General features: G+C 47.5%; 3 protein-coding genes across 3 annotated transcripts; 1 reads left to right on the top strand and 2 right to left on the bottom strand.

The window, feature by feature from the left end:
- Positions 1-3,766: 3,766 nt before the first annotated feature.
- Positions 3,767-5,954, top strand: EJ05DRAFT_509836 (uncharacterized protein). Its single transcript, XM_033748128.1, has 4 exons — positions 3,767-4,252; positions 4,304-4,448; positions 4,498-4,909; positions 4,958-5,954. The coding sequence occupies exons 1-4, from the start codon at positions 4,105-4,107 to the stop codon at positions 5,738-5,740; spliced, it is 1,488 nt and encodes a 495-aa protein (XP_033601410.1). The 5' UTR covers positions 3,767-4,104; the 3' UTR covers positions 5,741-5,954.
- A 121-nt stretch (positions 5,955-6,075) lies between these two features.
- Positions 6,076-8,027, bottom strand: EJ05DRAFT_475201 (uncharacterized protein). The gene has a single exon (XM_033743751.1). The coding sequence runs from the start codon at positions 7,948-7,950 to the stop codon at positions 6,130-6,132; it is 1,821 nt and encodes a 606-aa protein (XP_033601409.1). The 5' UTR covers positions 7,951-8,027; the 3' UTR covers positions 6,076-6,129.
- Positions 8,028-10,421: 2,394 nt separating this feature from the next.
- EJ05DRAFT_527074 (putative cytochrome P450) lies at positions 10,422-12,619 on the bottom strand (the record flags this gene model as incomplete). Its single annotated transcript, XM_033748886.1, has 4 exons — positions 10,422-11,043; positions 11,129-11,730; positions 11,812-12,350; positions 12,409-12,619. 4 exons carry the CDS (start codon positions 12,617-12,619, stop codon positions 10,866-10,868), a joined length of 1,530 nt encoding a protein of 509 aa, XP_033601408.1. The 3' UTR covers positions 10,422-10,865.
- Positions 12,620-12,930: the final 311 nt, after the last annotated feature.

The following is a 12,930-nucleotide window of genomic DNA, read 5'->3' as shown; positions in this document are numbered from 1 at the left end:
TTTTTAATTTATATAGAAAAACATTAACTAATGTGTACACGACAGCCCTCCATGAACTTCAAGAAGGAGTTCTTGGGCTGATGTATTTCCCTGCAAACACGCAGCAGACCGTGACTTGCCTGTCTACAACCCTTGCCATTTCGGAACAGAATGTTGGAAAAACTTACTTGAAACTGGATGAACTCATATGATTACTGCCACTGTAGGAACAACTAGCCTGCGAGGCCAGGTCAAAAGCATGATCGCTCCACAGTACATGGATTAGTCTGTAGATGCTGTGAGAGCTCTATTGATGTAAGCCTCACTAATAAGGCCACTTAAGCTCGCTATTCATGCATATACCGTAGCTGGACTAGATAGTTTTGTTAATGAACCTTATCATGTCTAATTCTAAAAAGTTCCAATAATCGCTTGGTCTTTCCCTGGATGTCTATCATAGACTTACAAATGGTCAAATGCGAGGGCGTTACGAGTAGGTCACTAAGTGGATTGAGGAGAGACTGTATCTTTCAGAAACATGGGCCTATAACAGATTCTCTTGGGTCGTCATCCCAACTATTTTGTCCAGATCCGCGAGATGCGACCAGCCAGTCTAACAGCATCGTGAGAGTTCTTATTACTGGCACGATGTAGCATAGCGAGAGTTGTGAACAACGCAATCATACACTCGAGCGCTTCATATCATTTGTTGTTACTATATGTGCCATGGGCACCCTACATACATACATCGCATTTGACGTAAAGATCCTATTCATCATAATCCTGTCATATTCTCATGAGCAGATACACTTCTTTCTCATCCGCACACAGCAGGCACCATTGCATATCAATACATGCAGCTGCCTCTAGTAAGAGCGCTTAAGTAGGACACATTGTGGGATTCGCAGTAGTCCGGAATGTAGAACCAGGTAAAAAGGTGTAAACGAGCATCCTGCTTATGAAGTCAGAGACGTGGTAAAGTGGCGAGTTGCCACTAGTCAAGGAGGTGGGAATCATTTCAACATGCACCTGGGACCTAGAATGTTAACAGTCAATTTTATCGAGGTAGCATACTAATGTTAGGACACCAGTATTAGGACACAAGTACTAGGACACCAGTATCAGGACACCAGTATCAGGACACCAGTATTAGGACACCAATATTGGAGCCCTGAAATTGTCTCACAGCTATGACATCGTGAGCCTCGACACAGGGATATTCTAATACGCGTACGTGAGCACGTAGCATTGCTGAGCCTTTTGCGATATAAGGGAGCCAGACAAATGGCCAATCAAATCCAAATTTGAATTTTCTCTTCCAAGTATCGATCCAGAGGCCAAATGTGATAACTATCGTGCCAGATATGCTGTAACAGCATGTAAGTCAATATGATCGACTACTGGATTATAATGTACTACCAAGGGGGGGCGATGCTTACTAGCATGTCTTCGACATCTACCTCATCATGACAGTCATTGGAAACCTGATCAATAACATCCACAATATACCTCTTGATATAACAATAGCTAAAATGTATCTTGGTGTATTTGCAATATTCAGATCACCAGACCAAGTCCGCACATTCCCTAATCCACAATGCTAGAGATCTGCCCGTCGTCGTATACAAGAATGCCCCTCAGCTTCAGGTCTTAGGTTAGATGATTGTGGAAATCTTATTTCACTTTGACATCTTAGGGTTCGCGTATCATGGCTGATTGATGATACATGCCCGTATAGTATCCTTCCGCCTAGAGTATTTGCATATCCATAACTACATCTCAGACCTAGTCTGCCCTTTTGGGATACTCTTCCAATTCAACCAACATAACGATTCAGTTCTTTCGTGGTTTTGCCGAATTTTGGTGTTTATAGATATAGTGGGTACTCTATATGTATATATGTCCAGCCATCCATCCTTTGTCAACTGACCTGATACAACGAACAATGGATCTAGGCCAGTGACAGTATCCAGTCCTCTTAGAGGCCTAGTAGGGGGCTTGCGTATACTTAATCAATGATGCTCCATTCCTTGGTTGCCCACCCTGGCTAATTTTTCTTTTCCGCAGATCAGGGAATAATATGGAATTTGAAAAGACCGCGCAGAGCTGATGCGGTTTCAAATCTCGCTCGGAACTATTTTAAGCCAAACGCAGTGTGATGCAAACGCACGAAAACCCAGTCCTTTATATTGAGCCATATCGCGTGCAAGATAGAAAGTTCCAGTCTCGAGAGGACCCAGTATTTCCAGGAAGCCTTCAGCGGGAGTGCGGACTGTGGTGAGTATCTCCGTAGACTGCACATAATTGATTAGCACGCGTCTTTTCACGTTTCTACAGAGCTCTCAAGCCACGCAAGCGCTCCTGAAAATCACTCATGCGTGTAATGCTAAGAAGCTGGGGGGATCTGATGAAATAGCTTAGCACGATCGCGGGCTCTGTGTGAAAGCTTAACCGGCCCGAATGACAGTGCGTCCGGGGTTAAATACCTCAGCTTCATTCATGCAATGTATCCAGTACCTGTCAGATTGGAGAAGTGCGTGATATACGGGGGAGTGGCTTACGCAGCTCTTCGTGGCTACTTTACATCCAGGATTCAAGGCAAATGTTCCGTACCTCAATTGGTTGAATAGGCGCTGCGTCAAGACTCAAGAGTATGGAATTGCGCCGAGCGCTCTTTTGTCAGTCATCCTGGCTTGGACTTCCCCGGACGAGAGAATTGACCGTGGTTTGGCTTCACCATGATGGACGACCAGCATTCGACGCATGCGACTCTGTGAGAATGTCGAGGACGAATATGCAAAGCCATATAAAGAAGACCATTACCCCTGTTAGTAGTGCAGCGGATAGCTCATCCTGGGAGCCCAATAGAGGTAGGATCCTGACAATGGCAGAATCTGTATTATTTCTATCAAGTTCGAACAGTGGGGTTACACATGACCTGTGTTCGTCTTTTCGTGAACTATGTCTTGCATTGAAAAGCGTATGTGGTTACAGCATTGAGGCTAAAAGTGACAAATGCCTAAGAGTAAGCTTCGAGCGCCTGAAATCCCATGAGTTTTGCTATCGCCGTGAAAGTAAACAGCAGCAGGTTTCTGAGTATGCAAGCTAAGATTCAGAAGTAGAGAGGAGATAGGGAATTGCTATCTGCGAAGGGCGCAGGTAAGATGCTAACAGGCGCCGCGTGTGGCTCCTCTTGCTTAGTGCGAAGAAGTAAATTGGTTGCCTTGGCTAACGCCTTAAGATGGTTCCTAACGTGTTAGCCAACGTTGTAAATAATGATCTTCTAGCTTCGCATGGACTAGCAACGACTACGTAGCCTGCTTTTTTGCTATCTATCGCTATGCCTAACGGGACTACTGATCACCTTGCAGTGGCTGGAGTATTTAGCTTCGTTGCCAAGGTAAGATCAATATTAAGAACAAAGCTGTGTGCGATGCTAATTACTTTTGAGACTGATTATTAGTCGCATAGGGACTTTATAGCTTGTTATATGTTATTGTCAGCGTTGGTTCGTGTTTACCAGAAATAGCACAAAACAACTTTATGCATATCCGCACAGACTACCGTACTCAAAACCCACGCGCTAGATCTTCTTCCGGCAATGCTGACGACACCCGTTGCCTTGAAAAGGGGCAGGCGCTGACTGATACCCGCCGGCTGGGACCAGCGGCAGCCACAATACCGGGCCGTGCGCCATCAGCCTTGCAACAGGACGCCTGAATCATAATAATGGCTGTTTTAGGATGATCTGCGTCTAAGAAATGGGTGGTTGATAGTGATGCCAGCCTCACTTGAAGAGCCGCAGCCTGTTGGCGTTGGGCTGCATGGCCCCTGCAGAAGGCACTGGCGGACATGATGTGGCGTGACGGGAGCGGATCGCAAGCCCCTGATCACTCTAGCGACTACTGGTGGCCCCAGCCAAGCTCGACTCTACGACCACAGTGATGTCCGGACGTTGGCAGGTAGATATGGACGAAATGTCCGCTTTGTATTGTGTTGTACTTGTCGTTCGTGCCACTCCGGTCGTTGATTTTTCCTGTCTCTTAACACTCACTGCTTGCATGGCCAGCGCAGCTCTCATTTGTTGTTCTTTACATTTCCATTTTCTGGTGCAACGACTCCACAATGTCGCTTTCCTCGGCAGCGTTCTCTCTGGTGCGTCGTTTGATGGAGGGGGAAGATGAAGGTGGGGACGTGGAAGGAGGAGAGATTGAGACAATCTATGAAAACTGGAATGTTTGTCCTAAGAAGCCAGCATTTGTGGAAGACCATGGTAAGTGCAACCTTCTTGCAGCTCGAAAGTCTTTGTTGTTGACAGTGACAGAAATACTTCCTATTGTCGGAAACCTCAAGTTTCACGATCTCGCCATTGTGCTCTCCGCCTCGGCAGGCTTCGTCGCTTGTGTCTTGTCGTGGGTTCTCATTGCTCGACATGCGACCCATTATTGTGCTCCCGGAGAGCAGAAACAGTCAGTATCACCGCCACATCATCTGCAACGCTGTTAACATGTTGTGCAGAATCATGCGTGTCGCATACCTTATCCAGTGGTTCGTCTTCGTGTCGTTCTTGGGTGTTATCTTTGAAGAGGCCGCCCCTTACCTGAAACCACTTCTTCTTATTGGCGAATCATTTACCGTGGCCGCCTTCCTTCTCTTCCTATGCAATTGCGTCCTATCGAACGAGGACGGCTTTGAACGGATGTTCAGAGTCACCAAATACGACCATCTACATCACCTTCGACATATGGAACGGCGCTATTCGCACATGCGAGAAGAGAACTACTCCGGTCCCACATGGTTGAAACTATGTTGGTACCTGGCGATACAACTGATTCCTGTCAGTATCATCGTCTTTATAATCACCGTCGTATCCAAAGCTACTGGGTGGTACTGTAATACATCGAACAGCTTCGCATTCTCCAAGTCATGGGTAAGTGTTCCCGCATCGATATGGAAGACTTACTGACATGTGCCCCAGATTGCTTGGATCGAAAACATTTCCATTGTCCTCGCTGTAGCGGGAGAAATATACTTCCACGTGAAACAATCTGATCAGCTGCGCCCGCATGGTGCCTGGAGAAAGATGATTGCCTTCAAGTCTATCGTTGTGGTAAATGCCTTGCAGCTTACCATCATTACCGCACTTGCCGGATACCAGGCAATCCAGCCGAGCGAATACATGACCTGGGATGACGTTGTGTACGGACTGCCAAACCTAGTCATCTGTTGCGAGATGCCTCTATTCGCCCTACTCTTCCTGTGGACATTCCGCATCGCGCCCTACAGAATCACCGAGGATGACGATCCAAGAGAGTATCGAGGTGGGAGATTCGGACTGGTTGCAATGGGCGAGGCGCTCAACATTGCCGATATCCTCTCGACGTTCATCCGAGGACCCGTCCACATGCTGAAACACCAGGAGCAAATGGTCGAAAAGCACGGCTTGGACCTGGAGGCTATCGCTGCGCATAAGTCCACACCATATCTCTCGAGGAGTACCAGCCGTACGACTTCTCGTGCGAATTCGTTACGATATAGCGAGACCGACACTGTGTCGATGATCACAATGAATGAGGAGGGAAGAAGATCGAGGTCCACGACTCGCTCCGGTGGTCGATCGGTGTCTCGACCTACAGTTGCAAGTACAAGGAGTAATACCATGACGGGGAGACAATACTCTCGAGTTGGAGATCGGCGGGGCCGACGAGGTCGGGAACCGTCGCGGCCGCGGCGGGAACATCCCAACTTTGTCTTTGACTGAGCAAGAACTTTGATTAAGGAGGATTTGAATGAACTGGATTAGCGTTGGCGTTTAGGATCGGCCTCGTCATGGCCGCAGGACTTTGCAGTGTGGCGCTGCTTTCATTATGTTTCATATGGCGATGACAGTAAAAGAATGTTCGTCCTTACAATACCAGCAATATATATAAATTTAGATAGATTATAGAGACACAAGAGCATACACTCAAGGCTGGATCTTGAAGTTCTTGATTTGTATACTCATTGGAGCTTTACATTAGTGACTACGATATCATTCCAACTTCTCAGCCGGTTACTATGGCACTACACAAGATTTAACCAATACCTTTTGATTGATTCATGCATCGAGGTAGAAGCTTTGTAACGAACCGAATACAGGTCATGAAATATCTAATTTATCTGGTCTTCACAATCTGCTGACCAAGATTCCACGCGTGACATAGACTTATCTCTATATTTAGCGCAACTCCCATTCTCATCTTCTAAAACACTCGTGTCCTCATCGTCTGATTCCGCAAGCCATTCATGCTCCCATATCCCCTTTTCAGACCGCGTGTAACCCTCGCTGCGCAACCAGGTAAATATTTTCCGTGTTTCGTTCTCCGAGACAAACTCTTTGTCTCGATCCAGCGCATTGTAAGAAATAGATATATCATTCGTGCTGCAGATGTCTAAGCCAGGCAGGTCTGCTGGAGGAGGAACATCTGTTTGTCTAGATGATTTACAGGACAAGTTCTCGTCAGTGCATTCCCAGACAAAACTCTGGTATTGTAACCCGTGACTGCCACATTTTGCGTGGAGACGGACCTCGATGTCGACGTCATCAAGAGCGGTCTCGCCAAACGGTTTCCACTGACAAAATGGGACTCGAGCGTGATAGCCCTGCTGGGAGAGCAAGAGCAGTCGACACTCGTCTGCGCGAGTCACAAATCCACCTCTTTCAACGGGATTGGATGTAGGTAGCTGTATGAACGACTGGACTGTGTCTGACCAGACGGCGCTGTGTAGGTCTATCGGTATCATGCCTGTCCGTACATCCTGTAGAAGTCTGACGTTGAGGCCTAAAATGGTGCTTCCCAACCAAAGGATTGCGAGCCTAGGTGCTCGTTCCATACACATACGCCCTAGTATAAACGGGGTGTCTCTAGTCAGTGTCTCAATGGCACACAGAGCCCCTTGTAGCCATGGAGTGACTGCGTTGCACTCGATGCTCGGCTCGAAGAAGGCGCTGAGCAACATTGAGCGTATCCCTTTGGGATTACAGCTCATTGTAAGGAGCCTATCTAGGTAGTGGTCTTCGCATATTCGACTATGTTGCAGATTTCTCTCGGAACTGACGCAATGTTTGTAGGGATTGGCCCTAGGCGCGTGTAGTCGGATGGCATTCATTCTACCCATTGATGGAAGTAGAAGTGCAGCGGCTAGCGCAGCATAGCTCTGGTCCACGATGTTGTGACGAGTACAGAACTTGTCGAGATACCCTAAGGCTTCGGAGGAGGATGGGCTGAGACATCGCGGAGAGGAAGGCTTCTGCTGTATGGAGAAATGCAAGTCCGACTGTAATCGGACTGACCATGGTGATAAGAATGTTTCTTGCTCTAGCTTCATTGTAGCTTGCCAGCCCTGATCTGGTGCCAGAACAGCGGTCCACCATCGACGTTCTTCTGAGCTTGCTGGTCCAATGTCAACAGAGATGGTATTCGGATCTATCCCGGGTTCTGATGTATCACACATGATCGCCCGGCATTCCGTGTATCTAATGGAGCAAGACTCGGGCATCATCTCAGCCCAGCGAGCCGACAAGATGTATGCCCATGCTAGAACAAGGACAGCAAGAAAGTCACCTTCGTTATCAAAGTACTGCGCATAATTTGAGTTACCCTGAGTCGAATCCACGATCGAAAGCAGGATAGGGTCATTTGAAGTGACCACGAATTGCAGGAGCTGCTGGAATGGTCCGGTAGGGTTCTCGCATGCTACCGCCGTTGAGCTCCAGACTGAGTGACCCGACACAAGGACCTCGCTTCCCTCATGCTTGAGTCGTAAGTTTTCAGGAAAGTACGGATGCTGAGAGAATGTGTGCTCATTGAAAAGGTTGGTCGGTAGGTGGAGGTTCTCCTTTGCACGAGAGTAGAGTGACGCCCATGATCGGAAGCTAGTCTCATATAACGATTTGAAGCGTTCATCGCTTATGCGCACATCATCTTCCATACCTCGATTCGTATAGGCATATGATATCTTGAATGCTAAGTTGTTTGGGTTCTAGGCAAGTAATGGATCTCCGAGCTGGACCTAACGGCGCGCACGACACGAAGCCGGCGCATTGCTACACCTTTCAGACGCAAAAAAATTCAACATCGCACAATAGCACAGCGACGGTGACAGCAAGCAACATCAACATAAACAACAGCAACAGTCATCTCGAACCCCATCTCTCTGAGCCAGCGAAACCATCATCCCAAGCAGTATACGCGCCAAATACCCAACCCAACCACTACGTAGCCGGTACCAGCCAAGTCCCATCCCCAGATCTCTCCAGGCTCCCGCACCGCACTTTGCTGCCAGTCCCAAGCCAAGCCCCAGACGCCTCAAACAAGCAAAACTAAGCGCCATGGATCAGCACGCAAAATAGCAACACAATGCCTGCGAACCACCCCCGCCCCTGTCAAACAAAACTCCTTCTTACCAGCCTATCCTGCTCCCGTTCCGTTTCCAAAGCCAACATTCCAGATGGTCGGTGCTGGGCTGGCGAGGCCATCACTCACAGGCAGGGACAGGCAAGGCAACATAGGGCAAGGCTAGATAAGACAACAAGCAAGGATAATGCCAGGCACACCCAAACCCTGACCCGAGAAAAAAAAACAAAAAACAAAGAAAAACCAACTCCCAAAACAAACGAACGAATGAATGAATGAATGGGTGATCACATATCTTATCCAACTACAGTATCTAGAAAGTCATAGTGTATGTCCCCCGTCCCAATGACGCGTGTACTGTATGTAATGTAGATCGAAGAATTATCAGACTCGTCTGGACAAATCGATCTACGTGCCTATCCTACCTATGCAGCCTCACTGCCTCATACATACATACTAGGCGACGCACACATGTATCCATACGCATCCACATGCAATACGCCATCCATATGCCCCATCCATGCACACACACAGGCAACAGGCCGAGCAAGCGCGCAGGCGATCAATCCAACCCTCCACCCCATCTTATCCATCTTATCCATCCATCACAATGGTTCAAAACCCAGTTCCAGTCTCACAGGAACTCTACCTAATTAATTAGCGCGCAAACCAGCCCAAGCCGCGTCATCCAATCCATCGAGCTCATCCCATCCCATCGAGCACCCGCGACGCCTAGGCGTAACCCGGACGTCCAGCAACCTCTGCATGCATAAAAAAAGTATGCATGCATGCATACATACATACCGTCATGCATACCGCAATGAATGGGTACTAATGCAAACCTTTGCACATCTTGCATATTTCCGGGCGTTTCACGCACAGGTTAATTAGGTTTCAAGCTTGATCGTTGGCTTTGGTTCTTTTTTTTTTCCCTTGGTTTTCTGTGGTTTGGAAGGGGATATTGGGAGTTTTGGTGTTTATAAATCGGGTGATTGGGAGGGTTGGTTAGGTTAAGTAGGTGATTGTGCGGCCTGAGGCTTCGGTCTGCAGCGGCGGCGTTGGTGGTGTTTGATTTGTGTGTGGATTTGCGTATGGACTTTAGATAATTAGAGAAGAGTCAAGAGAAAGAGAATCTAGACCATGGGAGATTCTTCAAGAAATGCCCGTGTGCGCATATACATGTATGTATGTATGTATATCCAGTATAGTAATCGTAATACAATCCTAAGCATTCCTTATCTTCAGCGCACGCCCACTGCCCACCAAGCTATCAACCCATTCCATATGTATTATGTCATAATACAATATACAACTACTACCAATACTCAAGATGGTAAGTCGCAGAACAAGCCTAGTTCCACTTCTTCTATAAAGAACTCGTTACTCCCTTTTCTATACCATTATAGTAACAAAACGGAAGCGAAAAATAATCAACTCATCTCCAGTCGTCCACACACGGTCAATCATAACAGTAGAATAATAAAAATACCAAAAAAAACCCCCCTTCCATCTGTTTTCATGTATTTTGCCGGAAATCAGTTTGACTTGATTTGAATTATATACCATCAGAGGCAAGGCTATTAAAAAAATTAGACTATACATATATCGTGTTTAGCCTAGTGTTGGCTTCATTACCTAAAAACCTAGGTAAACATGGATGTAGTCAGTTGTAAGGCTGAATTCGTGCCTCAAGCCGACTCGTAATATTCAACCCCCCCTCTAAAAAACGACACCAATTATCATATCCTCCATCTTCCCCTTGCTTGCGCGCAGAAGTCATGACTTAAACAAGGAAGAAATACCGGCTTCTCATTAGATAGTTTGTATCTCGACCTGGATACATGGACCCTTCCCAATCGAAATCATTACTCTATTCTGCCTACCTACCTACCCACCCCCTCACTGGACATCCTCATCTTGAATATATATCACGATTTAGCTCCAACGACATGTTCAACAAGCGCCTATGCACTTCGCCTATTCTGGAAAGTCATACACTCTTGGTGACATGGGATGCTTACATTAGGGCGTAGTACGTCCTCTGCCCTTGCTTTCCCTGGCTAAAGCAGTTTGTATCCGGGTGTGTACAGCATGTGGCAGCCTGTGGTAGTAGGGAACCAGGAGCATCGTGAGGCGTGTGATGGTGGGTGTTGACGCCGATTCGAGGGCAGACGAGCGGCGGTGAAGTCGTGGTGTCTGGATAGGGCTCCTACGAGAAGTCGTGTGATGGTCAATATGCGGCGCAGTTTGCACACGAGATGGCGATAAGTGGTCTTGACAGGGAACATCTTGTCAAGTTACGATGACGTGACTCAATCTGTGTTGCATTGGGAGCACCCTTACTTCTCGACCTTAGAGAGTGTAGGTAGAGCGAATGTATTAGAAACTATACATTCGATATTATTAAACCTAGGGGACGTGTTGGTGTTGCATTGGCCATGCAGCAGCCTTTAGAACGTCGATTACATAGGTCTCATTTGTAGTCGATCGTCATTGGTACAGCTTGTCGTCTTTGACAAGAACTCTGATACCTTTGCTGTCGAGCTTGGGAAATGGCAGGAAGAAGTCATGTGCCATGTCCACATCAGTCTTGTCTGTGTCGAAAAGCTCGAGGTCAAAATAACGGATCATTGCGGCGAATGTGAGGTATAGCTCAGCTTGAGCAAGGCTAGAATGCAGCCAGTTAGTATCGAGCCGCAGTACACGGTTGCAAGTAATACAACACCATCGCACAACAGATGGATGCTACTTACTTGATGCCCAAACAAGACCTTGAGCCTTTGCCGAAACCAACAAAGTATCTTTCCAGGCTTGAACCATTCGGTGCTTTCGGATTACCTATCCATCGCTCTGGTACAAAGGCATATGAGTTTGGGAATATCTCCTCATTGTGGTTGAGGAAAGGGATCGTCATTGAGATAGGTGTGCCAGCAGGAATGCTCCAGTCCCCGAATTGGATGGGTGTCTTGAAAATGCGCGCATTACGTGATGTAGTAGAGTAGGACAAGCGCACTGCCTCACGGACACATCCCATGAGGTATGGCAAACGTTCAAGCTTAGTCCAGTCGAGGTGTTGACTTGGACTGCGGAGGTTTGCTTCTGGTATGGCATCGTTCAGCTCTTTGCGTAGAGTGTGCAGCACATTTGGATTCGAGAGAATATAATATATGCCCAAGCTCAAAGTCCACCCAGTCGTCGCAAGGCCAGCGCCAATTATGAGCTGGGCTTCATCTTGGAGGCGTAGATTCGAAAGCTCTTCCGCAGGCAGGTCGCCTCTTAACAACTCGGACAGAATAGTTGTATGACCAGCCTTTGCAATGCGCTCGTCACTCATGCCAGACTTTAGAGCTTTGATCTGGTCGGCGAAGTCCTATTGCAGTATAAGTGGATGTAAGTTACACAGGTATATTGGAGCGACCGGCTGTGCAACACTTACCGCTTGCATGCGGAAGATCAGATCATATAAAGGTTCAATCTTCGCCAACCACTTCTTTGGCAACGCATTGAGTATCTTTGGAATCCAAGGGAACTGGAGAGCCATGTTTCCGCTGATACTGACAGCTTGGAAAGAATCATGTAAGATGGGCTTCCAGTCTTGCTTGTTGAGGGAATCATAGTCATGAGCAAATGTATAGTTCATGATCACATCTTCGGCAAAGGCCTGAAAACCACGGCTGATGACAATGGGTTGCCCGTTCGTCTTCGCAGTCTGGACTTTGCGAATGAGAATGTCGAGCTTCCCCTTGATGATGGTCTGAAGGTCAACGATTCGTTGACGAGAAAAGAAAGGATTCAAGGCATTCCTTCGAATCCTGTGAAGAGCGTCCGGGGCAGTGGTTAAGACGGAATTCTCATTTCCAAAGCGAGGTGACATATACTGGTACTTGTCGACCCGCCCTGCTTTCGTGTAAAGCGTCTCCCAGAGGTCTGCGTCTAGGATGTGGACCTCGTCTGGGGTAATGCGCACGATTGGGCCTGTCAGACGAGTATTTAGCGTTGCTATAAAGTCGGGACTTTGGTGAATATTCTCTACCGTAGACCTTGTGGAGATGCTCAATCCAGAAGATGAGCTTTCCTCCGAGGTAAACATCATAGTACCATTCGTGCCAGCGACTAACAGCAGCGTAAGCAGGACCAGGAAACCTTGCCAACGGATGGAAGAAGAGTCGGTAGACGGTCAAGACTAGGAGGTAGAAGAGCCAGGCCACAAGCGCAGCTGCAAGAGACGTGTGCAATGAAGACATGTTGGATGACGGACAGGCGAGGAAGACGGTGTGGCTGTGGAGATTGATAGATGTTGGACTCGCAGTGACATCAGGATTCAAGATACAAAACACAAGAGAGCAAGCAAGTAGCGGGGGTCTGATGGACTAGATAACATTATCACCAATTTGCAAGGGCTTGTTGTGTGAGTTTTGCATGGGTGAAAAGGACGGCTTGTCACTTGAGAGGGAAAGGACTAGTCGCCGAGAACCAGGCGAGACCGGTGACTTTAGTAAGTTTATACGTAGATTCAATACGGTGTGTTTCGAGCAGGAGCAACGATACAACAGAA

This window comes from Pseudovirgaria hyperparasitica (genome assembly GCF_010093815.1).
Source record: "Pseudovirgaria hyperparasitica strain CBS 121739 unplaced genomic scaffold EJ05scaffold_6, whole genome shotgun sequence".
Lineage (NCBI taxonomy): Eukaryota > Fungi > Ascomycota > Dothideomycetes > Acrospermales > Acrospermaceae > Pseudovirgaria > Pseudovirgaria hyperparasitica.
The sequence above is the reverse complement of the archived record's forward strand: the minus strand, read 5'-3'. Positions and strand labels throughout refer to the sequence as shown.

Coding starts and splice junctions, on each gene's coding strand:
- EJ05DRAFT_509836 (XM_033748128.1), top strand. CDS start 4,105: ATGTCGCTTTCCTCGGCAGCGTTCTCTCTGGTGCGTCGTTTGATGGAG. Junction 4,449..4,497: donor GCTCCCGGAGAGCAGAAACA/GTCAGTATCACC, acceptor CATGTTGTGCAG/AATCATGCGTGTCGCATACC. Junction 4,910..4,957: donor TCGCATTCTCCAAGTCATGG/GTAAGTGTTCCC, acceptor CATGTGCCCCAG/ATTGCTTGGATCGAAAACAT.
- EJ05DRAFT_475201 (XM_033743751.1), bottom strand. CDS start 7,950: ATGGAAGATGATGTGCGCATAAGCGATGAACGCTTCAAATCGTTATAT.